At 36.4% G+C, this 24943-nt stretch overlaps 1 protein-coding gene across 1 annotated transcript; it reads left to right on the forward strand.

Annotated features, from left to right (window-relative positions):
- The first annotated feature begins 5365 nt into the window (after positions 1-5365).
- Positions 5366-24030, forward strand: TMEM184C (transmembrane protein 184C). The gene is given in 11 exon segments (XM_006081759.3): positions 5366-6076; positions 11776-11906; positions 12014-12050; positions 13129-13334; positions 16155-16229; positions 17517-17619; positions 19339-19341; positions 19493-19605; positions 22259-22358; positions 22892-23063; positions 23291-24030. Coding segments are annotated over 11 exon segments (1434 nt in total). The 5' UTR covers positions 5366-5857; the 3' UTR covers positions 23566-24030.
- The last annotated feature ends 913 nt before the right edge of the window (positions 24031-24943 follow it).

Raw genomic sequence — 24943 nt, forward strand, 5'->3', positions numbered from 1 at the left:
TCCAGAAGTGTCACTTAAATCAGCCTGAAAATAAAACATCAATGGAGATAAGAAGCAGCAGAAAAAAGTTCCCCACTGAATAGAGCTACTGGAAAGTTCATCTAGTGAGAAATAATTTATAGAAAAAGGTAATTTATTATTTACTATGCAAGTTGTTTATGCCATTCACAGTGTCTTCTTCACTCGAATGAGGAAGGATAACATATACTACTAAGGAGTATCAGGTGGCTTAAGATACTTTATCACCTTTCTTGTGAGGAAACTAGAGAGCCTACAGTCATTAATCTAGTAATTCTAGTAACATACTTTTGAAGATGAGGGCAAATGTCCTGTTCATTTAAATATTTTAGCAGTTTAAGCAAAGAGGCTTCCTCTCTGAAATCAATAAAAATATATTTTTTACAAAGACAAGGTTGAATGTATGTAAAGACATACAGACATAAAGATATGATAGTACCTATAAATATCTAGCCCTTTATCTGTTATAAATGTAGGAAGGTGTAAGGATGGTAGAGATGAATAAACCTTGGTGTTTTCAATGAAGCTTAAATGTAGCCTGAAAGATGTAGGTAAAGCTGAAACTTAATGGGCAAAAATACTCAGTTTCAAAGTTCAGATTTTAAAGTTTGATATTACAGTGTGTACCATTTTTATTTTCTTCCCCATTCATTTAGTGTATAGTAGAACATTTCCTTCCCATTTGGAGGAGGAGAGAAAATAACACATTACAAAATCAAGCATAAAGACCTCATGTCTCTTCCCTGCATTTGTCACCATTAAATCTAAAATTCACTCAATATTTCTTTTGATTGGTTAGCACAAACTCAGACTCCGAAGGCAACATATTCCTTAAAAAGAAAAACCTGCCCTAACCAGTTTGGCTCAGTGGATAGAGCGTCGGCCTCCGGACTGAAAGGTCCCAGTTTCAATTCCAGTCAAGGGCATGTACCTTGGTTGCAGGCACATCCCCAGTAGGAGGTGTGCAGGAGGCCGCTGATCGATGTTTCTCTCTCATCGATGTTTCTAACTCTCTATCCCTCTCCCTTCCTCTCTGTAAAAATAATCAATAAAAAAAAATAAAAAGATAAAAAGAAAAGCCTGGAGCATTTGAGATCTTGCTCTGCAGCATGTTATCAATTTAGCTCCAAATCTACGAAAAAAACAAAACAAAACCTGAGGCACCTTATCTAAGCTTAAATTCAGCTTTAGGCAAAAAAAAAAAAAATATCACTCTAAACAATAGCCTCTTTCAGATTAAGTAGAGAGTTTATAAATAGACAAAAGACATTGTTTCAGTTATCTATTCACTGGAAAAGATGCATAACAAATAACTAAACTCAGTGAAGTAAAAAAAAATCATTTCATTATGCTCATGGATTCTTTTTTTTAAGACTTTATTTTTTAGAGCAGTTTTAGGTTTACAACAAAATTGAAAGGTATAGAGAATTCCCATATACCTAGTACCCCCATACATAATTACCTTTTCCAGAATATAGTTGAAATTATACAGTATATAGCCTTTTCAGATTGGCTTCTTTCACTTCATAATATGCATTTAAAGTCCCTTTTGGTCTCTTCATAGCTTGATAGCTCGTTTCTTTTTTAGCACTGAATCATATTCTATTGTCTGAAAGGTACCACTGTTTATTAATCCATTGATCTACAGAAGGACATCTTCATTGCTTTCAAGTTTTGGCAATTACGAATGAAGTTGCTATAAATATGTTTATAGCTTTTCATGTGAACAAAAGATTTCAGTTCTTTTGGGTAAATAGTAAGGACTGCAACTGCTGGACCGCATGATAAGAATGTGTTTTATTTTGTAAGAAGCCACCAAACTGTCTTCCAAAGAGGGTGTACCATTCATTTTGTATACCCACCAGCCATATGTGAGATTTCCTTTTGCTCCACATCCTCATCAGCATTTGGTGTCAGTGTTTTGAATTTTGGCCATCCTAATAGATGTTTAGTTGTTTCGATTTGCATATTCTTGATGTGGAACGTCTTTTCATATGCTTATTTGACATTTGTAAGTCTTCTTGGTGAGATCTGTTAAGGTATTTTGGCCCATTCTTTTTGAGTTTTTGTCTTCTTACTATTGTTGAGTTTTAAGAATTCTTTGTATATACATTTTCTTTCTTTTTTCAATCCTCACCCGAAGATATGTTTTTTCAATTGATTTTAGAGAGCAAGGAAAGGAGAGAGAAAAAAAATCCATGTGAGAGTAAAACATCAAAAGGTAGCCTCCTGTACACTCCCTGACCAGGGATTAAATCCCAAAGCTTTTTGGTGTACAGGGTAATGTTCCAACCCACTGAGCAACTGAGCCAGGGCAAGAGTTCTTTGCATATTTTGAATAACAGTCTTCATCAGATTTGTCTTTTGCAAATATTCTCTCCCAGTTTGTGTCTTGTCTTCTAACTTTCTTGAGTTCATGGATTCTTCGGTTCATGAATCAGGACAAGGCAGAACAGGAATGGCTCACCTCACAAGTCTGGGGCCTCAGCTGGGAAGACTCAAAAGGCTGAAGGGTAATTCAAATACCTGAGAACTGGAATCTGCTTCTCCACTCACATAACTGGCACCGGGGCTGGGCAAACTGGAGGTCAGCTGTGATTGTCAGAGTACCTTCAAGGGGCCTCGCTTACGTTGTGGGCTTTTCACCGCACACCAGCCTCAGGTAGACCTCTTACATGATGGCTGAGAGTTCCAAAAGCAAGTTCCAACGGACAAGGTGAAATTTCATGGCCTTTTATGACCTAGCCTCTTAAGTCACATGTAGTGGCTCAGATCACTTTCACTATATTCTCCTGGTCAAATCAGTCAGAAGCCCACACAGATTTGAGGGAAGAGTCTATCTTTTTGTGGGTATTTTAAAACCACCACAAACATACTTATACAGAGATATGGAGATACATGCCAAAGGGTTAACAATGCCCACCTCCCAGGAACCTTCCAAGTGAATTTCACTAACTTCTCATTTTAAGTCAGACTAATCGAAACATATCTTCTATGGATGGCAAAATTCCATCTACCTATTTTTATGTGATACAATGACAAATCAATATAAACTTCATTTTATCTACATAAATTGCATCAGGAATGTCTAATAGCTTGCTTTTGACCCCAGTACCATCTGCTAGTTACAACTGTTTCTTATTTTCAAAACACTATCAAGCTCAGATCCACCCTCAGGCTTAGGCTGTCATATCCAGAAAGAATAGAGACCACCTATAACAAGTAGAGCAGATAGATCAGGATCATGTAAGCATTGTGATTGCTGAATTTAGTGGCTATACCCTACCTCAGTGATTACTAGACTTTAGGATTTCATAGGCCAAAAAAAATTTCAGAAATAATCAAACAAATATGAACAAATAAAGCTACCAACTTTTTATTCTCCAAAGTAAGGACATTTAGAAAACAACTACTGTATAATTTTCATCATAGAAAAGAAATGGAATGGACAATTTCAAATTAAGCACACTCCTTAAGAGTGAATAAGTTTGACTGAATAAAAAACTCACTGTATATATTTTTCTCATTTCTCTGTTGATCTGCAGAAACTTCATCATAGATGAACCCCAGTTCACAAACGGGTATGGGAACAACTTGTGCATCTGACATTCTGGCTCTTTCCTCTCTTGCTTTATTCTAACAGTTCAAGAACTGTAGCTTGCTCATAGGAATTCAGTCTAAAAAGACAGATAAATAAGTAAAAAAATTACAACATTTGACTGGTCAGAAAAGAGTACTATAGCCCAGCTATGGTAGCTCAGTGGTTGAGCGTCCTCCTAGCAACCAGGAGGTCACCGTTGATTCCTGGTCAGGGCATATGCCCAGGTTTCAGGCTTGACCCCCAGTGGAGGGCATGTGGGGCATGCTGGAGGCAGCCAATCAATGATTCTCTCTCATCATTGATGTTTTTATCTCTCCTCCCTCTCGCTTCCTCTCTGAAATCAATAATATATTATTTATTTTTTTTATGAGTGCTATAGGATATGGGGGAGGGGAATCAAGGAAGATTTCACAAATTTGGCAAAAAAAGTTTACCTCTGAGAAAGAATATAGGTGGCAATGACTGTGGCTGAAAGCACAGAGACAGTCCACATGTGCAGTATATGCAAGGAAGACTATATTGTGTATCAAAAAAGTAAATAGTCGTTATACTTAGTTATAGAGTAAAGGTTACTTTTCTATTCTTTATTCTTATATTTTCTGCAATTTAGCAGGGGAATATGCCTTAATGTGAAGATCAGGAAATTTTTAAAAATACAATTCCCATTTCGTAGAGGTTAGCTTAGGAAGAACAAACAAAAGGCCTATTTCTCAAACAGTTTGTATTACCATACACCAGATTGTAATATGCAGATGTTAGATCTAGAAGAGGGATGCAGGAACCAAGCAACAAATGTTGGCCAGCACAAATGACACCAGGGAAGTTAGCATTCCCTCACTGCCTGTGGGAACCCTAGGTTGGGTGTACTCACTACAGGAGAGCTTCTTGTTCAGAAATTCTCAGCTGGCAGGTGCTCTCAGACCCGCCCATGCTAAACTCCCAGCTCCAACACTCACTAGCTCGGAGAGCTCAGGCAAAGTATCCAGCCACCCGAATCTGTATTCCCATCTGTAACGCGGAAAACTGCCCACCTTTTGGAATGTTTGTGCAGAATAACTGATAGAAAATAAAGAACTTAGTACAGTGCTTGCCCCTCAGAAAATGACAGTTATAACAGGGGACGCGTTTGTGAGCAAGCAAATGGTAAATGGGCTCTTACAGGCCTTTCTAAACGAATCGAGAAAGCCCGAAGAACATAAAATGTGTCAGTTTGGAATGTCAACCTTTTGAAACTTAAATGGGTGTGAGCTTTGAACACAGGTTCCCAATGCAGAAAGGATATTCAGTATTTGCAGGGCTTCTAAAAGCAAGCTATCTTTAGAAGGGCCTTTCTGCGGGGTCCCGAAACGCCTGAGCGGCCCACCCCACTGACAGAAAACGAGGCAGACGTTTCCCATTCTTTCTCTCTGACTTTTGCAGGGGGCTCCCCCATCCTCTCCCACCGAGAATCCGAAATCTTTTGTGCAGAAGAAGGTTCGGGCCTAAGGTAACGACTGCCTCTTACCCAGGCTTTCTGAAAGCCGGAATACAGCCGGCGGAAGGACGGAGTAGCTGTTCCTCAAGTGAGCTCAGTCAATTCTAGCAACTTCCATCCCCTTTCCCTGCTTCCAAGTCTCTGACCTTGACACGCCTCCTTACAGCCCCGCCCCCCTCAGCAAATGGCCAATCGGAGCGTGCAAAGAGAACCGGATAAGGCGGGCGCAGCTTGGTACTTTCGACCAATCACCGACCTCAGACCGCTGGGGCTGAAGCCATGGTTTGGCCCTGGGTTCCGCCTGGGGAGGGTGGCCCTTTGGCGCAGGTGCGGCAATCGTGGGGCTGGAGAGTTTGATTCTCCCTTTCTGTTTATCCGAAGAAAAGGGCGCAGGGAGCCCTGTGAGCCCAGGAGGTAGGAAGCTTGGCCGCCCGAGGGAAAAGCGAGTGGGCCGGCAGCTACGAGGCAGAAGCAAGCTGTGTGCAGGACCCTTAGAAGCCGGTCCGGTTCGGCGCAGCCCTCCAGGCCATGGTGCAGGCGGAGCTCTGGGCGATCCCCAGGTGAGGGCAGCGGCTCCGCCCGGGGTTCCCGCCGCGGAGGCACTGGGTAGATGCGGAGCGGGGAGGAAAGAATGCAGCCCGGCCAGCTCCCCGGGAGCACCCAGAGCGGCCGCCGTTGCCGCAGCTGCAGCAGAAAGCACAGCGCAGGCCGAGGAGGCGGCTCCTGCTGCTGGTAAAGGCGCCCAACAGCAGTTTCTCTGTAGTATGCGAGTTGAGAAAACAGCCAAAGAACAGGGCTCCCCATCAAAACCTCCTTCGAGCCCTTTTTCCTTGCTACTCGGAGCTGATTTATGCGGAGACATGCCTTGCACTTGTACCTGGACGAACTGGAGACAATGGATTCGACCCTTAGTGGCGGTCATCTACCTGGTGGTCATAATGGTCGCGGTTCCCCTTTGCGTGTGGGAATTGCAGAAACTGCAGGTAAGGGGACTGCACCCTCGGCTCTGCCCTTTCTTCTACCTTCCTGCCCATCTCAGGTTGCCCATTTTTACCCTGAATGCCCCAGACTTGATATCCTGAAAACCTTATCTCGTTAATGAGCCCAGTTTTAGGATATAAGCCTGTCTGTTTCCTTGTGCATAGTTTTTCAAAGCATGACACAGGTGGAGGCAGGACCTGGTCGAGAACATAGTTAGGATGTAGTAAGGTAGCTGCGTAAAAGAGCACTGTTTTGTTCTGCAAGTATTCATCAATTCCTTGAAAGTAAGGGAATTCTATTCCTTAAATCTAATCTGTTCAGATGTTGGACTCTTGATCATATAAACTACCTTGAAAACCATGTATTGACTTTTATTAGCATTTAATTAGCTTCCTGAATTAAAAGATTCTAGTTGGTTTAACTTTGTTGTTTGTTTTTACTTTAGAAATTAACTCTTAACCAACAAAGGTTTTGCAAAAAGTCCCTTGTTTATTTTTTGATGTCATATTCTTATTATGACATCAGTAAAGTACTACAAGCTGGAAGAACCCAAGGTAAATACTTAACTAAGATATGTACTTTATAGAAATTGTATAATGAACTTTAAATTCTAAGTTAAAAATAACCAGAAAGTACTTTTAGTTAGAAACACCTATTCTACAAGACCTATGACAAGACCATGGCTGTTTGAGGGCTTTTGTTTACATGTTTGTTTGTTTTAATTTTATTTTTCAACTGCAGTTGACATTCAGTATTATATTAGTTTCAGGTGTACAGCATAGTGGTTAGATGTTTATATAACTTATAAAGTGATCATCTCAATAAGCTTGCACCCATCTGACACCGTACATAATTATTACAATATTATTGACTATATTCCATATGCTGTACCTTATATTCCCATGACTATTTTGTAATTGCTAACTTATACTTTTGTTGTTGTTGTTATTGTTTTAATCCTCACCCGAGGATATTTTTCCATTGATTTTGCGAGAGAGTGGAAGGGAAGGGGAGAGACAGAGAAAGAGACACATCGATTGGTTGCCTCCTGCACACTTGACCAGGGCCAGGGATCAAGGCTGCAACCCAACTTGTACTTCTTCATACCTTCAATTTTAGGCCTTTAATTGTGGAAATGATTTTTACATAAGTAAACAAAATGTATTTAATATACATTTGTTTTCTGCATGTTCACTAAATTATTTTTTGTTTCTTTTCCCATACTGGCATAGTCCATATAGTTATTTATAATGTTAATATCCTATTCAACCACATTAAATATTTCCTATTTGTTGGATATTTAGATTTTTTCCATAATTTGTTTACCAAAGACATCTTAATACCAATGGGGATTTTTTACTTTGAAGTATTTGTTTGGAGTATGGTATAGGGCATACTGTTATGGTTAATGATATGCATAGTAGCAACATATTTTAAGACTTCTCAGTTGTTGGTTTCAACTAGTTTTTTAAGTGCCAGCTTTTAAGGAAAATTTTAATCTGCAGTCTCCACTGCTAACACCCTGAGATGAATTCTTATCATGTTTTGCCTGGACTATTCTCAACACACCAGCAAAAGTATTGAATTAAAACATTAAAGTGTGTCCTCTTTTCAAAGTTTTCCAGTCACTGCTAGTCCCAGATCAAAAGTCAATATCCCTAACTATGGCCATTAAGGCCCAACATGACCTGACACCAACCTCACTCCATCCCTGTGACTTTCCTCAGTTCCCGAGTTTTCACGAAAGCCTTGCTCAATCATGAGGGGCATGCACCCTCCTTAAGGCCATTGCACTAAAGGGAGTTTTCAGAACAGAGATGGTGTTTAAAGCCATAAAGATGAATGTCATTGTAAGGAAGAAGAAAAGGCCAAGGACCTAGCACCAAGAGTTAGAGGTCAAGTAGAAGAATGGGAACCTAACAAAAAAGGAGTAGCAGCCAGAGGGGAAGTGCAGTGCCAGGAAAGGTGTGTTTCTGGTGGTGTTGAGCCATCCACTGACTTCACAAGATAGAAATTGCCATTTTATAGTGACCCTAATAATGGTTCAATGGAAATGTAATGGCTGAAACTAGAGAGAGTTGTTTGAAAAATGAATGTGGTGGGGTAAAGAAGTGGAATCAAGATAGGAAAACAAGTTTTTGTTCATTTTTGTTTTGAGTATTTTGACTCCCAAGGGGACCTAAGAAATGAATGGCATAGAAGATAGGAGTGTGGGATTAGGAGAGCAGGGTTGTTGTTTTCTTTCCCCTTGTTGTTTTGGTTTTTAAGGTTCTAAACACTTAGCTATAGCATGTTCCCAATATTTGGATATAATTTTATTTAACATTCTTAATATCCTGGAAGCATTGGTATTATCTTCATTCTATAGAAATGAAAACTGAGACAAGTGGCTAACGTGACATTGTGGTAAAGTGCTCTACTTATATTAATTACCCTTATCATTCTCTTCATCATTATTCACTAAATGAGTTTGTGTATCCAAAACACTTAACACTCTGCTCAGCACATAGTAGGTGCTCAATAAGCCCTAATTACCACAGTTTTTAAAATAGCATCACTATTCTTGCATTGGAGCAGCAATTCTTTTTTTTTTTTTTTTAATATATTTTATTGATTTTTTACAGAGAGGAAGGGAGAGGGATAGAGAGTTAGAAACATCAATAAGAGAGAAGCATCAATCAGCTGCCTCCTGCACACCCCCCCACTGGGGATGTGCCCGCAACCAAGGTACATGCCCTTGGCTGGAATCGAACCTGGGACCCTTCAGTCCGCAGCTGACGCTCTATCCACTGAGCCAAACCGGTTAGGGCAGCAATTCTTTTTCTTCTGTAATAGCATCTCAGTTGGGATTAGGTTCTCAATTGAACACCTAAGGCAAAGTTGTAGCATCTGCCTGAGCCTTAGATAAAGTAGTTGATATTTAGAGACAGTTTTGTATGAAAACACATGTCTTTTAAACACTAGAATCACAGTGCTCACTGAAGTGGATGGGAACTGAGATTGTAGAAAACAGGAGGTTCCTAAAGCTGGTCACATGGCCATGGTGGGGCGCACACATTTTTTGGAATGGCAAGATGACCATCTACACTATTTAAGCTATTTCTTTCACTCTCTTACTTGGCCAAGTATGTATAATTGAAGTGAAGTAAATTAAATGCACAAATGTCACGATCCTCTGCAGTCATTTTGCTCTGCCCTCTGGTCTTCATGCCCCAAGTAGCTACCCTCTATGTTAGTGCTTCTCTCCTCCCCTCAGGAGGATTGGGGAAAATGCTCTCCTATTCCTCTGTACTCTGCTGTGAAAGCATTCCACTGAGGGACAATTATCTCACTCCTGGATGCTCATCTTTAATGGTCTTTTCTTTCCTCTCTACTTTCTTCAAGTTACCTTAGTGGGGGGGGCGGGGGGGGGGAAATCTCTGCTGCTTATCTCCCCCTTGTTTTGTGAGCCAGGAAACCCTACTCATGGCTCAGAAATGTAATAATGTTAATGGTATCCCTATGTCAGTGTGTCTCAAGTGTGCATAATTCAGAGATAAATGTAAATTAAATTAAAATCAATGTAATAATTATATTAACTTCTACAGATACCTAGAGGTGACTTATTTTATTATATTGCTTAAATATGCATCAAAGAATTTAAATTTATACATATGGCTTTTCATATAGTTCAAAAATCAAAACAACTGTAAAACCAGTGATTCAAATGAATGGCATTAATGTGTACAGATGAAACTCAACTACCACTGCCGATGTAAAAATGGTACTAACTCCATGATGCGAGATATTTTAAATTTGGCATCATGATACTGAAATGACTCGTTATCTAGTCACTCCTTTTCTTATCGTTTAAAAAAGAACTTTTTCCCTTACAGCACACTTTGCCTTTATTAGTCATAGACACATCATTTTTCTCTTAAGTCTACTACCAAGTTCTACTTTTTGGCACTAAGGCAATCATAAAGACAACTGTGGGCATTAAAATTACGTGGCAAGACAACTGTGGGCATTAAAATTCCTAGTGATCACCTTATAATAGAAAAGATCTATATTATTACTTTAGGTCATCACTAAAATGAATACTCACTTTTAAATGACATTTAGTCAAGCAGAAATCCCTGGAATATGATTGCTCAGACATTCCTTTCAGAATCTTCAATTCCACACGTTGGCCTTTCACTTACTGCTTTGAGTAATCTCCAGCATTCAGCAAGGCTTTCATATTTGCTTTTCAAGTTCTCCATACAGTTTAATGTAGGAATTTGTTGTTATAAAAATATATTTGTCAGTATTCTTTTGTTTTCTGCTTCTTTAATCTTTGACCACCTTTTACCGTTCAAAACTGTAAAACTAGAAGTTGTGGACTTCAGTTCTATTTTAATTAACTGCTCAAATCCCTCAAGTACCAAAAATAAATGCCTACCTTTTTTCCTTTAAAAAGTTAGCATTTGCTTTTTTTTTTTAATTAAAAGAATTCACACTCTTTAAGGCAAGAGTCCAAGTTAGTATAAAATTTATTCTCAAGGGCACCTCAGATATAACAGAGGTTCAAATAAATTTGTTTTTTATCAAAAAGTATGTGCCTTATTGCAACTCTACCTAGGATGAGATAATTCAAAGTATATTTTTAGAAATTAAGCTTTTACAGGATAGAATATTGATCAGATATTGACCTAAAAGAGAAATTAGAGCTTTTATTGTTTTATTTTTTTCCCTTTATTGATTAAGATATTACAAACGTGTCCTTATCGCCCCATTGTCCCCCATCCCCCACTCATGCCCTCATCCCCCGGTGTCTGTATCCATTGGTTATGCTTATATGCATGCATACAAGTTTAGAGCTTTTTTAAGTGTAATATCCTGAGTTGATATTGTTATGTATAAAAGGGATAGCATATATTAACACAGTTTACTTGAACAGTAGTTGTTGCATTATTTATCAAATAGGAGGGTTAAAAGACTTAATGCATGTTAAAGTATCTGATATAGTCAGCATTCAGTAAATGTTCTACTAACATGTTGTGTAACAGAATTTGCAGAAAATGTAGGTAGGTTTTTAACTTTCTAGATATAAAAGCAAAGGAATAAACCATATAAAGATTTTTAGATTTGAGTTTGTGTAGAAAATTTGAAAATTCTGTATATCTCCAAACACAATAATCAACTCTAAAGGCCAAGTCAGCCGAGGGAAAATGACATGATGTTAACATTGTTAATGTACACAACACTATTACAAAAGGCCCCATGAGGAAAAATGCTCAATCCCATGAGGAAAACTCTGCTCCCTCCCTCTACAAAAGTAAGAATAGGCTGCTTATTAAAGAATAAATAGCCAAAACCGGTTTGGCTCAGTGGATAGAGCGTCAGCCTGCGGACTGAAAGGTCCCGGGTTCGATTCCGGTCAAGGGCATGTACGTCAGCTGAGGGAAAATGACATGATGTTAACATTGTTAATGTACACAACACTATTACAAAAGGCCCCATGAGGAAAAATGCTCTATCTCTCTCCCTTCCTCTCTGTAAAAAAATCAATAAAATATATTTAAAAAAAAAAAAAGAATAAATAAAAAAATGGCTACTAGTCATTTGGAAAATATTAAGCCCCATTAATAATCAAATGGAAATTTAAAAAATAAAAATATTTAGCTCTTTACTTTTAATATCAGAGAATTTATACCAGCGTGTTCTTCTGCTTCTTAAGGTTGGAATACACACCAAGGCTTGGTTTATTGCTGGAATATTTTTGTTGTTGACTGTACCTATATCACTATGGGGGATATTGCAACATTTAGTGCATTATACACAACCTGAACTACAGAAACCAATAATAAGGTAAATCTTAACATATTTTGAATCTACTGTATTAGTGTTGTATTGACTGACTTACTTCATAAATATAATGTAAAATGTTTTTAATTTATGTTTTGCTCTCCAAATAGGATTCTTTGGATGGTACCCATATACAGTTTAGATAGTGTAAGTATGTTTCATTTTATCTCATTAAGGACTTTTTGAAGATACTAACTATACTTGCAGAATGCTTAAATTAATGAAAGTATTTGACACTAAGAATCAAATTAAGAAGAAAAGTGAAAAGGTTCACTTGTTTTCAATGTTGATAAAGAAGGTAAAGTATGACAATAGAGAAGGCAGACCTTTAACATTTTTTAAAATCTATAGCTGTTAGTGATCTCCCCTGAGCATGCCCCTCGCCTTTCCCCTTCCCCTCTTCTTCCTCCTGCACCCAGGTCCATTCTCTCCTGAGCCCATTTCTTCTACCACTCACTCCTACCTCTATGATGATTTTCTAAATAAATGTTCTCTTATTTAAAAAAAAAAAAAAACTATAGCTGTTTTCTTTGCTTGATCTTTTAAAATTTCAGATTAATAGCTCTTAGCCCTAAAAGAATACAATGTTTAAATTGATATCATCATCCTTTTTACTTACTAAATCTTTCATTTCAACAACAAAAAAACCTTCCCAATGGATCCTACCACACTTGTTACAGGTGACTGCTTTAATTTATTCAGTATAAAGGAAATGTTTTTCACAGCATTTTCTATGATTATGTCAAGAAACATTTCAGATTTTATTTAAAAACTCAAGTGAATGTAATTTAGCTTCGTTGTATTCATTATTTACCCCCAAACATGGACATTTCATTTACCAATATCCAAAATGTTTACTGCTTTTAGAAATTCACCTCACAGATTGTCTGGTATGTGGCAAGTTCAAAATACCATGAATTGGAGTGGTGATTCATTTTATCTTAGCCGCGACTATTTTTAACACTCCGGTGTGGGGTGAATTTCCCGCCAAAATATAAGATGGCTCTGTCTTTTGGTTTTGTTCCATCCACCAAAAGGGTGGATTACAAACAAATATTTGGTAATACGCAGTTACAATCGGCCCGAGTTTACACGTTTCCCGCACTCCACCGCAAATCTATATGAACCGAGTTAAAGACGGCTCCCGCGGAGTACGCGCAATTCACGCGAGCCGACTTAACTCGTTTCCCGCACTCCAAGTGTTAACATCTGTGCTTTTTTATAGTGGGTAGCTTTGAAATATCCCAGCATTGCAATATATGTGGATACCTGCAGAGAATGTTATGAAGCTTATGTCATTTACAACTTTATGGGATTCCTTACCAATTATTTAACTAACCGGTATCCGAATCTGGTATTAATCCTTGAAGCCAAAGATCAACAGAAACATTTCCCTCCTTTATGTTGCTGTCCACCATGGACTATGGGAGAGTAAGTATGCTTTGTTTTATTTCTTTTATGTTTTGGTTTTATTTAAGCTGCCAGTTCTCTGCAAAGCTGTGTTAAGTACTATGAGCAGGACAAAAAAATCTGAGTCCCTAACCTTGAGTAGTTCATAGTCAAGTTTGAAGACTAAAACAACACATTTTTATAATCCACACATAAGTTAGTTTCTTTTACATTATTCATTATAAATAGAAAACTTAAAATATTGTGGGTGTAAACCTTAAAAATCATTTCATTAACACCCTTTTACAATTGGAAACCAGGGTCTGCAGAAATTAATTTACTCAAGATGATATAGCTAGTTAATGACAAAATCATACGCTTTTTCTATATCTAGTGAAATGATCTTGGTTTTTCACCTTTAACCTATTAATGTAGTGAATTTTCTAAAATCAAAACCTTGCTTTCAAGGACAAATTTAAAGTGGTTATGATGTATCATCTGTTTTTCTACAAGATTTGGTTTGCTAATATTTTGTTTAGAATTTTTACATAAGTAAAATTGGACTACTAGTTTCCTTTCTTATACCTTCCCTGTTTGGTTTTGATATCCAGGTTATACTGCCTGAATAAGAATTACTGCCTTTTATTTGTCTGTTACAAGAAGAGATTGTGAACTATACCTTGAAAGATTAGGCCTGGACTTTTCATTGTGGGAAGACATTATAGAACTAGTCAGGCTTCCTATTGTTTCTGGAATCGTGTGTGTGTGTGTGTGTGTGTGTGTGTGTGTGTGTGTGTGTGTGTGTTATACTTTTTAGGAATTGGGCAGAATAAAGTTTTAAAATATATGGGCTACATTAGTTTATAACTTCATCTCTCTTGGATTTATTGTGATGACTCCTTTTCCATTTCTAATGTTATTAGTATCTTTATCTTTTTCTTGAAACATCTTGCCAGAAGTTTCCCTACTTGTCTCAAGGACTGATTTTTTGTTTTGTTTTGTTTTGAGTCTCTCTAGAATGTATTTGTTTTCTATTCCATTATTTCTGCTCTGTTTTTTTCCTTTTTCATTTCTTTTGGTTTACTTTGTTCTTTTCCTAACATATTAGAGCCTTAGCTTTTTAATTTACAGCCTTTCTTCCTTTAACATGCATTTAAAACTATACATTTTACTTTAAGTTCTACATTCATTCCTTGCATCTCAGTTCATCTGTCTCTAGAATCACTTCCTTAAAAGTATTTTAAGAATTCCTTTAGTTTTATACTTATCCAAAGTATCTTTATTTTGCCCTCATTCTTGAAAGATAGTTTTGCTGGATGTAATTCTTGAAAGATAATTTTGCTGGATTTAGTTCTTAACGTTGACAGGAATTTTCTCCGAGCATTTTGAAGAGTTTATTCCACCTAATTCTGGCTTCGGTTTTTACTGTTAACCCTCTACTGTCAAACTAATTGTCTTTTCATTATAGGTGACCTGTCTCCCAACTGCATTTAAGACCTTATCTGTCTTTGATATTTTGCAGTTTATGAAGTATCTAGGTTTTTTTGGTTTTGTTTTCAGTCCTGCTTAATTTACAGTGTGCCTCAATCATGTAGATTCATGTTTTTCATCAGTTCTGAAAAGTTCTAAGCCGTAATCTCTTCTGATTTTGCCTTTCCTCTACTGTCTTTTGTAACTCTGATTATATGTTACAATTGATTCTATTTCGTTCTTTGTAACTGTCATTCACATTGTCTGTCTCAGCAATTCTTTCAGATAAATCTCCTAGTTCTTTAATTCTCCACAGCTTTCAGTGGTATCTAATTGGCTATTTAATCCATCTGTGTAGTCACCCTTAATGGTCTCAGGTTCGGTGTGCAATCAGCTCATAGAATACTATAGGTTTAACCAGCTCCAACTTAAGCTTTGTAAAGCTTACGGGACAGGAAGCACACCACGTGCAGCCAAAGGATGCTCATCAAGAGATCTTGCAACAGCCCAAGTTCAATTCCTAGACACACCACCACAGGGAGCACGCTTACTTGTACGTGGGAGTGAACCACCTCAGCACACAGAACCCCAATAATTATTCAGACCTAGTAACACAGCATCTGAAGGTCTGCATACCAGACTCACAATATTCTCATCCTAGATGTAATTCTTAAGTTAGGGGATTCATAATACATGACAGTGAGAACCAGTTTTCCTGATAGGAGTGCTAAATAAGCATTTGTTCTCAGATCTGCTTGGTCTTTTAAGACTTACACAAGGCTCTCAGGTGGAGAGCCTTTTTTTGGTAGTTGTGTTTTGGGACTTTTTTGTTTTTGTTTGTTACTGCTTGTGAAATTTCCTCTATATTGAGTGAGCCCAGCAATAGAATAAAAACTGTTGTTTATACAGGATTTTTATTTTGTCCTTTCAGAGTATCTAGTCAGTGATAGTCTCTGGAATGCCACTTAACTACCAAACTTGAAACTGAATCCTAAAATGTAAATGATACTTCCTAACTTGCGTGTGTGCATGCTTTCACATACGCATGCACACACACAATTCATTTGTTAGTCAGTTTTCCTTCCAGAAACACACAGGGACCCACTTTTTTTCTTTTGATCTGTGCAGCACTATTCACTAATTTGACACTATACACAGGAAGGGGGTCCTGCAGAAGATGTAGTTGTCAAATAATTTTAAAAATAGTATTTAAATAATTTGTTTGCTGCCACCCACATTCTTCCCCAGTCGCCATTTAGAATGACTAAGTTAAAAGAATTAAATATAAATATGGCATCATTTGTCAAAGTGACTTTAATTTGGGAACTTTGCAGAAAATCTGGTACTATTTAAATGAGTAGTTGAAAATGCTAAGTTCTTTTTTTTTGGCAGAGTCTTGCTGTTTAGGTGCAAACTGGGTGTTTTGCAGTATACAGTTGTCAGACCATTCACCACCATCATTGCTTTGTAAGTACATAGAGCTTCTATTATCGTTTATTTTTTTCCAAATCCTCATGCTCTTATGTGGAACAACTGAGTAGAAAAACATATAAAGAACATTAATTTACTTGTTTATAACACTGGTGTAGTCTTATTTAAAAAACACAGTATATAGAAACCCGACTATATGAAATAAGGTGACCATTTATAGGCAAAGATTTGCCACAGAATTCTTCTAACATTCTCTCTAGAGCTTTCCAGAAATCATTTAAAAAATACTTTCTTTTTTAAATACTAGTTCACATAGCTTTACAGAAACATCTATTACATGAAGTTAAAGTATGCTACTTTAGATTCATTGCATGCTTTTATTTTCTCAGTAGTTAAGTTAGAATATGAACACTATATTCCAAGGTAGAAATCATATTTTTAAATAATTCTGTCGAGGCTTAGCACTTGAGGTAAAATTAAGCTACCTAGTAACAGTTATTCCCTAAAAATTTAAAAACATCAAATAATTTAAAGCAGGTAGATTACATATTTTATCTGCTAGTCATAACTAACATTCTGCATGGTTACAGAGGAAGAAAGGGAAGACAAGGGAGAGAAATGTTCAATTCTTTATTCTGCCTTTGAGCTAGCAATTTTTAGTGATATTTACCTTAGAGTTAAGACTAATTCACTTATTTATGAAGGTATGCTTTATTTTCTGCAGTTTAGAAACTAGGTAATAATATAAGTTAATACTTAGATGTGGGTCTTCATAAAATTTACCTCCAGGCCCTGGCCTGTGTGGCTCAGTTGGTTGGACATCATCTCATGCTCCAAAAAGGTTGCTAGTTCGATTCCTGAACAGGGCAGATGCCCAGGTTGTGGGCTCAATCACCAGTGGGGCATGCAGGAGACAGCTCATCCACGTTACACTCTCATATTGATGTTTCTCTCTTTTCCCTTCTCTAAAAATCAATAAACTATTCTTTAAAAAAAAATTTACCTCCAAGACAATTTGGGTGAAACATTAGTTGTACTTATAGACCTGCATTTTAGAACAATCAAGCTTTTGAAAATAAGGCAGCATAATTTTTTTGAATCTATATATAACTAACCTTTCCAGATCAATGTTTGTGTCTTACTTTGGATTTACTTCAAGTTGGAGGTACAATCATATAACATTTCTAGAAAAAATGTTTTTATTTTTTGAACCACCTCTATGACCAAAATCAAGTAATTATCTATAGGGTCTTTTAAATAAACTGACTTCTAAATTTAAGTATTGCTGTCCATGCTGTATTTATTAGTTAATTTTATCTATAGGATCTTTTAAATAAACTGACAGCTGCTTGGTGTATATGATGAAGGCAACTTTAGTTTTTCAAATGCTTGGACTTACTTGGTTATAATAAACAATATGCTTGGTGTATATGATGAAGGCAACTTTAGTTTTTCAAATGCTTGGACTTACTTGGTTATACTCTAGATTCTTAGGGAAAGTTTCTCTGGAATAAAGCTTAATTGTTACTTTTTTATCTTGAAGTTAGATTTATAGGAAGAATTTCAAGAAGCTGTAATTTATATCTTTATACATATATAAAGGTATTATATCTTTGTTAATTATTTGGTGACATATCTTGACCTGCTTATTGTGTTTGTTCATTTGGTTCTGGGTCCTTATTGCACAATTTATGGATATATCATAAATAAAAGCACAATGCCCTCCCTTAAAAAAAAGTATCTAGGCATATTCAGTAAGATTCTCTCATATATTTGGAATTAAAGGCAAATTGAGAATGCCAAGTTTAAAAAAATTATGTTCTAGATACTGAAATGCTCAAATATTAACTATCTGATTCTTTCAACTTAATGTACACTTTATTTAAAATCTTTTAATACTTTCAGCAAAATAGTAATTTAGATTATGTGGCATGCATGTGTGGTTTTAGAGGTTTAGAATAAAAATGCCCAGGCCTTGGCTCTGTAGCTCCGTTGGTTAGAGCATCATCCCAATACAGGTTGCAGGTTCAATCCCCAGTCAGGGCACATACAAGCATCAACTGATAAGTGCATGGATAGATTTAAAACAAGTCAATTTTCTCTCTCTAAAAATAAATAAAAATTTAAAAAATATTTTTTTTAACCAAATGCCTGTGTATTTAAAGTTTTCTCACATGTTTATATTCTTTGGGACCAGTAATTCCATTTCTGGGAATGCATCCTCAAGTAATGGTCAGAAGTACTTATGCTTTGATTGTCATTATATATATATATATATATATATATATATATATATATATATATATATATATAGGCCCGGTGCACAAAATTTGTGCACGGGGGGGGGGGGGGGGGGGCCCGGGGGGGGGGTGTCCCTCAGCCTGGCTGTGCCCTCTCGGATCCGGGACCCTGCCCTTGTTTGTAATAGTGAAAGGCTGAAAACAATCCTAAACCCAGGGGGGGGGACTGGGGAAATGTACTTTGATCCTTCCACTGGCCCAAAATATTTGGCAGTTATTAAAAATAATTTTTATGAAACCTATGGAAAGTAAGGTTAAGGGGGGGAAATAATCAGGCAACAAAATTTTGTTTTTAGTTGATGATGCCTGTTAAAAACCATTTTAGTTGGATGATGGGTCTGTGAGCAATTTAATATGTTACTGTTTTGATATTCTAAATATCTTAAGTGAACATTTTATTTTAATGGAAAAAGTAAATTTTTAGAAAAATGTTTATTGCTATGCAACACTACATTAGATCATTACAACTAATTTTTTAAAATAGTTAAGTCTTGAGCATTTATTATATAAAAGTAAATAAAGCTAGATTAACATACTGCCCTCGAGAAAAATTGTTTCCCTGATTCCTTACTTTCAGATATCATGGTTACAGTTTTATTGAAAAGTACTTTTTTTAATGTGACTTATAATGAATGGCTCAACCCTTATAAAATTAATGATAATTTGTGTACAAAAGCCATTACTAAGCAGATAATGTTTTAATTTCTTCTCTGCATGGCCGTCATTTGTTCATTGTTTCTGGGCCCCAATAAGTGAACAATTAAAACCATTTTCAGGGGAAATGTTTTACATCTCTTCTGAGAAATTTCATATCATATATATTCATCCACAGTAAACTATAAAAGCTTGTTAATCTAAAAATACCATAATAAAGCCTAGACAAATTTGCCTGAAATATAACTCTGTACCAGGTCTTAGCTTTATAACTTTAATATTTCTAACCCCTTATTTAGTTATTCTTAATGAAGAAGTTTAATTGTTAATCTTGATTGTTTCCAGTTTGCCATGTACTGTCTGCTGCTGTTTTATAAAGTACTGAAGGAAGAACTGAGTCCAATCCAGCCTGTTGGCAAGTTCCTTTGTGTAAAGCTGGTGGTTTTTGTTTCTTTTTGGTAAGTGTTACTTTATCTTCATTGTTCTCATTTCCTAAGGACAATAAAACTGTTGACTAGGGAGGGTTTTTAAAATAGTTTTAATATAGAAGATGAATTAAAATGTCTCTAATTACCTTTTAAAAAGTTCATCCTTTTAGCCCTTCTTGGTTTTTCGTAAGGAAATAACCAGATGGCCACTGTGACATTTACAAGAAGAAAATAATTTGAGCCCGGCCAGTGTGGGTTCAGTGGTTGAGCATCAACCCAGGAACCAAGAAGTCACTGGTTCGATTACCAACCAGAGTACATGTCAGGTTGCGGGCTCCATCCCCAGTGGGGGTGGAGGGGGTGTGCAGGAAGCAGCTGATCCATGTGTCTCTCTCATTGATGTTATCGATGTTTCTAGCTCTCTATCCCTCTCCCTTCCTCTCTCCAAAAATTAATAATAAACATTTTAAAAAATACTTTGAAACAACCTAAATGTCTCAACACTAGAGGAATCATTAAAGTAAAAAATCATTAAAATAAACATGGTGTTTTCACATAAGAGAATACTTTGCAGTTTGCAGTAAAATAGAATATTTAATAATGTGAGAAAATATTCATTAGTAGGTGAGGGCATGAGTGGGGGGTGGGGGCAATAGGGGGATAAGGATACCTAAATAAAAAAGAAAAAAATCAAGTGAAAAAATAAAAATATTTTTAAAGGCAATCCTGGCCAGTGGGTTCAGTGGTTAGAGCAGTGGTTCCCAACATGGGGCACATGCCCCACAGGGGGGCAATTTGAATTTTAAGGGGGGCAATTCGAGAATGAGTTATTAACAGTGAATTTTTTGCAGTTCTTATGGTTCAAGGGGCCTCAAATACAGTATATAAATATAGTGACATAGTTATGCATTTCAGTTCTCTATTATGTTTTGAAACTTTATGTGCTATTTTTTCATATCACTTCATATTATTATGATTTTTTTAAACAATTTCTTAGTGATTTCTTCCTCAGTACTTCAACTGTCCTTTCGTTCTTTTATTTTTCTCTTGGATGGATGCTATATTCTTTGGAAGACTGTTTAGACCAAGTTAATGGCCTTTTAGGCTTCTTCCACGTGAATAGGAGTTCACTTTTTGAATAATAAGAATTATATGTCACAGGGGGGCATCAGGATTTTAGAGATGCTTAGGTGGGGCATGGCCAAAAAAAGGTTGGGAACCACTGGTTTAGAGCATCAGCCAGAGCACCAAGGGTCACAGGTTGATTCCAGTCAAGGGCACTTACCTGGTTGCAGGTTTGATACTTAACCCTGGTCAGCGCTCATGTGGAGGCAACCAGTCAACGTGTCTCTCTCATATCGATATTTCTCTGTTTCTCTTCTTCCTCGTCCTCTCTCCCCCTCCCTCCCTCCCTCCCTCCCTTCCACTCTCTAAAAATCAATGGAAAAAATATCCTCGGGTGAGAATTAACAACAAGAAAAAACAGTTAAAATTGTACATGGTCCCAATTTAGTTATAGGGTGGATGATAAGAGGCCCAGAAACACATCAAATTTAACAACATACAAATAAAAGTGGAAAAAGAAAAAATTCTTAATCCCACCACCCAGAATGATTAACATTGTGTTATTAAAACTCCATAGAAAGTTCCATACTACAAAAACTTAAAGAATTTATTATGTTCAGTATATTGTGGATATAATTCTTTGCCAGTAAAGTAAAATATAATTTTGTTTAGGTTTTTGGTTTTGCTCAGTATTCTGTTGTGTGGATGTAACTTTTTAACCAATCTCCTATTGGCATTTAGGTTATTCCTAATTTTTTCACCATTACAAGCAACATTGAGTGAATATTCTTATCTGTAGAACTATGAAAGTGTGTCTGTCTCATTATTAGCTGATGAAATTTAGCCTAGGGTCACATCGGAGATTTGTTTGAAATGCTCAGTATGACTCCCTGTGTTAGAATTAGACCCCTTCTAAGTGTCTCTAATTCCAGTACTTCAAACAAGACTGGTTTCAAATGTGTTTTAAAATAATTTGAATAATGAACACATGTATAAATAACATTTAAGTATCTACCCTTTATTTCATTGTATTTTTATTTTTTGTTAATCCTCGCGAGGATATTTTTTCCATTGCTTTTTAGAGAGAGTGGAAGGGAGGGAGAGAGAAATATCAATGTGAGAGAGACACATCAACTGCTTGCCTCCCACAGGCACCCGGATGACCGAAGCTGGGGAATGAGCCTGTGACCATTTTTGATGCGCAGGCTGATACTCGAACCACTGAGCACACCAGCCAGAGCTACCTTTTCATTTTAAGTGCCTATTGTACAGTGTGTTAGGCATTTATTATCTATGTATAGGAAGAACTTAAATCTAACTTAAGTTCACACACTTTCAAAACAAAAAGACATAAACCAAGTAGTGAAGTTCCAAGAATACATAATCCAAATTCATGTGATGAAACTCTACTAGAAGAGTAAATTTGTAAAGCAAGTAAGTATATTTAATATAGACACACAGTGTCTTCAAGAATATGCTATGAAGGCAGGGTGTGGTGGTGGTAGTGATGGTCCACTGGTTGTGCTGGGGTTTAACTTTTTAAAATGGCATATTTTTAAAACAATTGCTCATTTTATGCTTGATATAGATTTGGCATTTACCTTTTCCTAACATATAGGCAAGCTGTAGTTATTGCTTTGTTGGTAAAAGTTGGCGTTATTTCTGAAAAGCACACATGGGAATGGCGAACTGTAGAAGCTGTGGCTACAGGCCTCCAGGTAAGTAGTGCTCTCTCTAAATTCAGTATAACTTGACTATTTGTTAAGCATGTTTATATAAAACATTTTATCTTAAACCTGACAATGTGCAGGCTATGGGACTACTGTTATCCTCACTTTACTGGTGAAATGGAGGAACCTAGAGAAATTGGTCATTAATTACTAATTTGTAGTAGAGCCAGGAATACAACCTAGATTTTGTTATTCCTAGTCAGTTTATCTTTCTGCACTTCTTCTCTTAGTTCTTGAGCAATGGGTTGAGCATTCTATGTACTTTGCTAAGAAATACTTGACTAAGTTAACGCAAAATAGATTTAAATTTTTGGCGGTTTTGTGTGGCGTTTTTTGTGGGGGTTTTTTGAGGTGAAAAATAATTACTTTGGAAAGTGGAAAATGATTATACTTAGGAAAACCCCAGCTATTGATACTTAAGTACTTTTGAAAAGGAATAAGTGTTTTTTTAAAAGGCAGATATAGTGTTTTCCCTTTACCTACAAAACTAGACTTAAAAATGACTGATTTTTTTGTTGTAGGACTTTATTATTTGTATTGAGATGTTCCTGGCTGCTATTGCTCATCACTACACTTTCTCATATAAACCATATGTCCAAGAAGCAGAAGAGGGCTCATGCTTTGACTCCTTTCTTGCTATGTGGGATGTTTCAGACATTAGGGATGATATTTCTGAACAAGTAAGGCATGTTGGTAAGTACCAGTCATTGAATTTATCCAAATAGGTAATTTTTGTAAGGGCAATTTAGTAGCTATTTACCGTCTAAGAGATTAAAAGACTTTGTTTAAAGCAGTACCACAATAAGGCTCTTCAAATAAGGAGGGGGGAAGGGAGCTTATTTTTAGCATATAAGTTTATAAAGGTAAAATACGAATACTTACTTTTTGGCTAATTTGGAAACCTTTATATTACCTTAAAGGAAGGACAGTCATGGGACATCCTAGGAAAAAATTTTTCCCCGAGGATCAAGATCAGAATGAACATACAAGCTTGTTATCATCATCATCACAAGATGCAATTTCTGTTGCCTCTTCTGTGCCACCTTCCCCCGTGGGTCACTATCAAGGGTTTGGACGTACTTTGACTCCCCAGACTACCCCTACTATAGCTGATATATCTGATGAAATATGTAATGATACTACAGAAGAAAGAGAACCTTCAGATAAACCTTCAGATAAACCCGTGGTCTCCTGAACAGTGTGTGAACACAAACTGCACTACTGTTACTTCAATACCTGGTATCACATTGCTCAGGATTTTGTGCTTGGGACAAGCCATAAATGATGGGAAAATTTCAACACAAAGATAGGTGGAAGCCAGGTACTACTGGTTTTATATAACTAAATTTTGTATGTCACAAATAACCAGTCTAAATATCCTAGACTTAAGACTCTTAAGATTTCTTCACATTAGAGTATCGCATACTCAAATGGTAGAAAATGACTATACTAAAAGTTCTTGATGTTACATGCTTTATCAAGAGGATGGGCATAAAAAAATAATAATAATCAATGCTTCCTACCACTGCTGCATGAAAATAATGCTCTGGAATTAGCAGAAAGTAAAATTCAGAAATATGAATTAGTGGAACGTAATCATAATCATGTGCCATATATTTCTCAACTGGATGTCTTTCAATAAATAATAATTTATCATTTATTTTCTGCAACTTTATGTCTCTCATTCTTTAAACAGAAATCATTAATGTTTTAACAAAAAGGTCTTGATTAGAGAGGCATAGCATAAAATAAGTCCAGAAAAATTAAGGGTTAAAAATTATATGCCTACAATGAAAGATACCTAGTTCTTATATTCCTATTAGGATAAATAGCTCAGACCTAATCTTATTAATCTTAAAACAACTACTATCTAAAAATCATTTGCAATAACGCTAATAGATTAATGTTATCTGTGACTTTGAGATGAAGAAAATAAACTGGATTGAAGACAGGAAGAATAAGTAAGAAACTTGTAGTAGAAAAGGAGTCTACTTTTCCTCAGCGTTATTGAAGGTGTCAGCTAATGTAAACCTATAAACCACAGTCAGAAGACATGGAGGTGCTATGAATCTTATTACTTAGGATGGAGTTTCTGGGTCGTATTTAACATTTTATACCAAAAATGAAATATAGAAAGTGCCATAGTAGTATGTTGCAAGTAGCAAGAGTATTTGTCAAAACCCTGACTTTACATACTTATACACACACATATTCACATATATACTGGTTCACAGTAATTACATACAAAGCCTTTATTGTGTCCACTACTATAAACTAAACATTTCTATTGAAAGTAAAGCCAGGTAGTATATTATTAGAGGTAATGAGAATAGGCAATGTGAAAAGAAGGTACATCTTATTTTCTTTGAGGCTTAGTTACAAATAGCACATAGTATATACACAACATGATCATCTTATTAATCTATTTCAAGTCTTTAAAAATTAGTTCAATTATATATTTACTATGCATCCAAATCAAAACTTTGAAAAATACTGGTTTAGGTTTAATTCTTTCTTGAATTTATCGTTTTCATTTTTTCTTTGCCAAAGCAGACCAGGAAAAATGCTGCCTC

This window comes from Myotis lucifugus, unplaced genomic scaffold, assembly GCF_000147115.1.
Source record: "Myotis lucifugus unplaced genomic scaffold, Myoluc2.0 scaffold_1, whole genome shotgun sequence".
In the NCBI taxonomy this organism is placed as follows: Eukaryota; Metazoa; Chordata; class Mammalia; order Chiroptera; family Vespertilionidae; genus Myotis; species Myotis lucifugus.